The sequence below is a fragment of the Pundamilia nyererei genome, unplaced genomic scaffold (assembly GCF_000239375.1).
Source record: "Pundamilia nyererei isolate P.nyererei 1_Seehausen unplaced genomic scaffold, PunNye1.0 scaffold00146, whole genome shotgun sequence".
Taxonomy (NCBI): domain Eukaryota; kingdom Metazoa; phylum Chordata; class Actinopteri; order Cichliformes; family Cichlidae; genus Pundamilia; species Pundamilia nyererei.
Genome location: NW_005187547.1, coordinates 1,040,203 through 1,044,178, shown reverse-complemented (window position 1 = coordinate 1,044,178; position 3,976 = coordinate 1,040,203). Strand labels below are relative to the sequence as shown.

At 50.0% G+C, this 3,976-nt stretch overlaps 1 protein-coding gene across 1 annotated transcript; it reads left to right on the top strand.

Annotated features, from left to right (window-relative positions):
• Nucleotides 1-1,566: 1,566 nt before the first annotated feature.
• sox4b (SRY-box transcription factor 4b) lies at nucleotides 1,567-3,976 on the top strand. The gene has a single exon (XM_005744623.1). The coding sequence runs from the start codon at nucleotides 2,148-2,150 to the stop codon at nucleotides 3,390-3,392; it is 1,245 nt and encodes a 414-aa protein (XP_005744680.1). The 5' UTR covers nucleotides 1,567-2,147; the 3' UTR covers nucleotides 3,393-3,976.

Here is a 3,976-nt window from a genome sequence, read left to right as displayed (position 1 = left end):
TCACTCTGCACAACCGTATCGCTTGGATGCCTCCCTGTCGCACAGAGACATTATGTAATTCACCCCTGGTAACTGTATTCAATGCTGGGGTTGATCTCTTTTTACTCTCCCTAAATTTTCTGCAGCACAGACCGAGACAGGGTCCTCTCCGGCTATGCGACGCCATCTAGCGTCACTCCTAACTCCGCATTGTAGTTTAAAGCCTTCTTACGTCCTACTCTCATTCGTCTCTTTTCATTTATGTGACTCATTACATTTAAAGTAGATTAAATCACAAACTGTCATACTGGGTGAACTGGATGCCCCGAGAAAACAGAGCCTACTACGTGCTGTGATTGCTTTAGGATGATAATATGTCTACAAGCAAAATATGTTTTTTTTCTTTTTACCCAGATACTTTTTGCGCACCTTTATTAGGTGCATGTGTTAAGATTCAGGAAAACAAGATAAAGTGATGCTGTCTGTTGGCTTTCTGTTTTTGTACACACGTTTCATCTGATTGTGGTTGAAACTGGGCACACTCTTACCTTGCGCTGTGCCGTGCGTTTCTCTCTCACCGGTGCTTTTTGTGTTACGAAAAACTGCACTGAGTGTCCGTTTTGAGTTGTGTGTGCGTGTGCGCGCGAACGAGAGAGACAGAGAACAAGCGCTCTCGCAGGCGGTTAATGCGCACACACATCGCACACACAGCCTACTTCTTCTTTTTTTCCTTTTTTTCTCCCTCCTCGCTTCTCTCTTTCTAGTGCGCTGGAGAGGGTTCGTTCGATATGTGTTATGTGACAAAAGACCGCCCAACCCCGCCTCGGAGAGAGAGAGGAGTGAAAGCAAAGCAAAGCATATATACAGCTTGGCTGTCTTGGAGTCTTTACTCACACCAGCCAAACTATCATGTCAGTCTGCTCGCACGGTGACCACCTGTAGGCAAACTATCACCAATTAAACTAATTATCGCATGTTTCAGTCAGTCGTTAGAATGATAATCAGTTTAAATGAGTGATCCCATTATAATATAGCCTGCAGTATACGCCAGATAACCTTAGAGTGTGTTATCTTTAGCATTGCAAGCACACGGCAATGGACCACTGTATCAGCTGGCTTTATTATAGGTGCGCACCATGCACAATATCCTCACTCTCTGTGTGAGGATAATGGAAGAAAAGGAGGCTGGTTAAAACAGAGTGCGTGGCTTTTGTGCCGTCTCGGGCGCGCTGGTACAAACTGCACTGTGTTTAAACGGCCATATGGTGAAGTATACTTAGCTTTCCTATAGCAAGGCTACATGTTAATGATATACACATGGGCTGGTGGTGAGGGGGGTGTTCATAACATAAGCCAATGTCTCTTTAAAAAAAATGAAGTTTCTTGTTGTATTCTGGAATGAGGTCAGACACGAGGCTCCTCATTGCACGCGCTGATTATTATTAGATTCCATTTTTGGCCAATCGGCGCCGAGGTGGGCGTGAGTCTGGCGCGGAGGCAGGCTAGCGACAGGATTTCATTGGTGGATTTTTATCGCCGTTGTATTACGGGAAGGAATAAATGCAAGTAAGGGGGCCGGGCCGTGAGGGCTGCTTGAAACGCGACTGTAGTTGATGGGAGGCGGACAGTGTAACTCGCTCTAGCTGATTTTTTCTCCCTTACACAGCATGCATGGCTTTTGTTTCTGATGCAGAGAAAAGCACTTACCCCACACACTGTACTTGGGAGCCCTTTGTAAGTGCCCGAGCGCACAGTGTGGCACCCGGTCTGCGCTCTGCAGCTGCATAGACTGTGCTCAGTGGCCCCCACGGCTAAACTGGTTTTTTTTATAACAGAAGGGGAGACTGAGAGACTGATTACAGGGTACACAGTGGAGACTGGGCTACCATCCGTGCTGTTTTAAACGCCAACAGAAGCTGGAAATTAAACTTTTTTTTTCTTTTTACGCATCTAGCCCACTGAGGCTACTCTGGACTGAAGTGTTGCCGAGTTTACTGCGCATCTCAGGAGTGAATTATTTCTTGCACTGGCTTTTACTCGGCTCAAACTGTGAAGAGGAGGAGAGAAAAGAGCTGAGTTTGCTTTAATAGTGAATCAGAGGAGCAAGGAGAGAGGGAGAGAAAGAGCAAGCACACCGCTCTCCCCCTCTGTCTGCACAGCTGGGCAGCATGGTGCAGAAAATGAGCCACACAGAGAGCACCACCGAGGCGCTGTCCTTCTTCGCCGGGGACTCGAGCTCCGACTCCGGGGCGTGCATGGACCTTGAAACGGCCGCTTCGCCTCTCTCCCCGGGCTCCACCGCTTCTTCGATCGCCGGCGACAAGTTGGGAGACAACCCGGCGTGGTGTAAAACTCCCAGCGGTCACATCAAGAGACCCATGAACGCGTTCATGGTGTGGTCCCAGATAGAGAGGAGAAAAATCATGGAGCAGTCCCCGGACATGCACAACGCCGAGATCTCAAAGAGGCTGGGGAAGCGGTGGAAACTGCTCAGAGACAGCGACAAGATCCCCTTCATCAGAGAGGCGGAGCGGCTCAGGCTGAAGCACATGGCGGACTATCCCGACTACAAGTACCGGCCAAGAAAGAAGGTAAAATCGAGCGCATCCAAGCCCGCAGGAGAGAAGGGGGAAAAGCTCAACTGTAGCTCCAACAACACCAGCACTAAGACGTCCTCCTCTTCGAGGAAGAACGGATCCAAATCACCCAGCAGCAGCAGCAAACCCCACAAATCACTTTTCGGGAGCAGCAGCAATAGCACCAAAGCATCAATGTTTGCCTCTGAGCACCCAGCAGAGCACCACCACAACTCTCTCTACAAGTCCAAGTCCGTCTCCTCCTCAGTAGCCAAGCAGATACCTGATGGCAAGAAGCCCCGACGAGTGTACGTGTTGGGGAGCAGCGGGACTAGCTTGAGCGTGAGCCCGGCGTCTTCCGTCGTGGTCCCGGCCAGCCCGACGCTCAGCAGCTCTGCGGACTCCAGCGACCCGCTCAGCCTGTACGAGGACGCGGCCAGCGGCAGAGAGGAGGGTGCGGACTCCCCCGGCAGCAGCGGCAGCTTGGGCGGCTCTTCGGAGCGCCACGGTGGGCACACGTACAGCAGTCGGCGGGCTTCCTCGCCTACCCCCTCCGGCTCTCACTCCTCCGCCTCGTCGCACTCTTCCTCGTCCTCCTCGGAGGACGAAGAGTTCGAGGACGACTTGCTCGACATCAACCCGAGCCCCAGCTTTGATAGCATGTCGCTGGGGAGCTTTGGCTCCTCGGTGCTGGACAGGGACTGGGATTTGAACTTTGAGTCCGGCTCCGGAGGGTCCCACTTCGAATTCCCCGACTACTGCACACCCGAAGTCAGCGAGATGATCTCCGGGGATTGGCTAGAGTCCACCATCTCCAACCTGGTGTTCACGTACTGAGAAAGGCAAGAGACGACAGGTAACATCCTGAAAGCAAATTAATAATAATAACGAGAAGAAGAATGAGACCACAAACAGAAACGGGGACATAAGTGGGCGCAATAGTTTGTGTTATAGGTTTAACTGCATCAGACTATTAAAGCCCCGCTGAAACTACCCCCAGTCCTTTCTCGTCCCCCAAAATAGGCAAGAGGCTGCATATCCTTGGAGAGCTAAACTTTAAAGCAAATAAATGCCTTTTCTAGGCTACTTTTCTTTGGATGCGTCGACTGTGGGACTTAATACCAACACGACAGTGAAGGGGGTGAAGAAGAAGAAGAAGAGGAAGTAGTACTGGAGACTGAAAACGCTCAGTCGTGGACTGTTTTGAACTGAACAACTTTACTGTGATTGATTTGCACGTCGTTCACTTAATCAATGTTGTTGACGATTTAGCAAAAGAAAGAAAGGAAAAAAAGAGACATTTTGCAACTTTTTACCAATCGCCAGGTGAACTTCACCACTAAAAAGGTACAGAAATGGGACTGCCGTGCGACATTTTTTGTTGTTGTGGTGTGTCACTAAAGAGGGATTTAAAAAAAAGA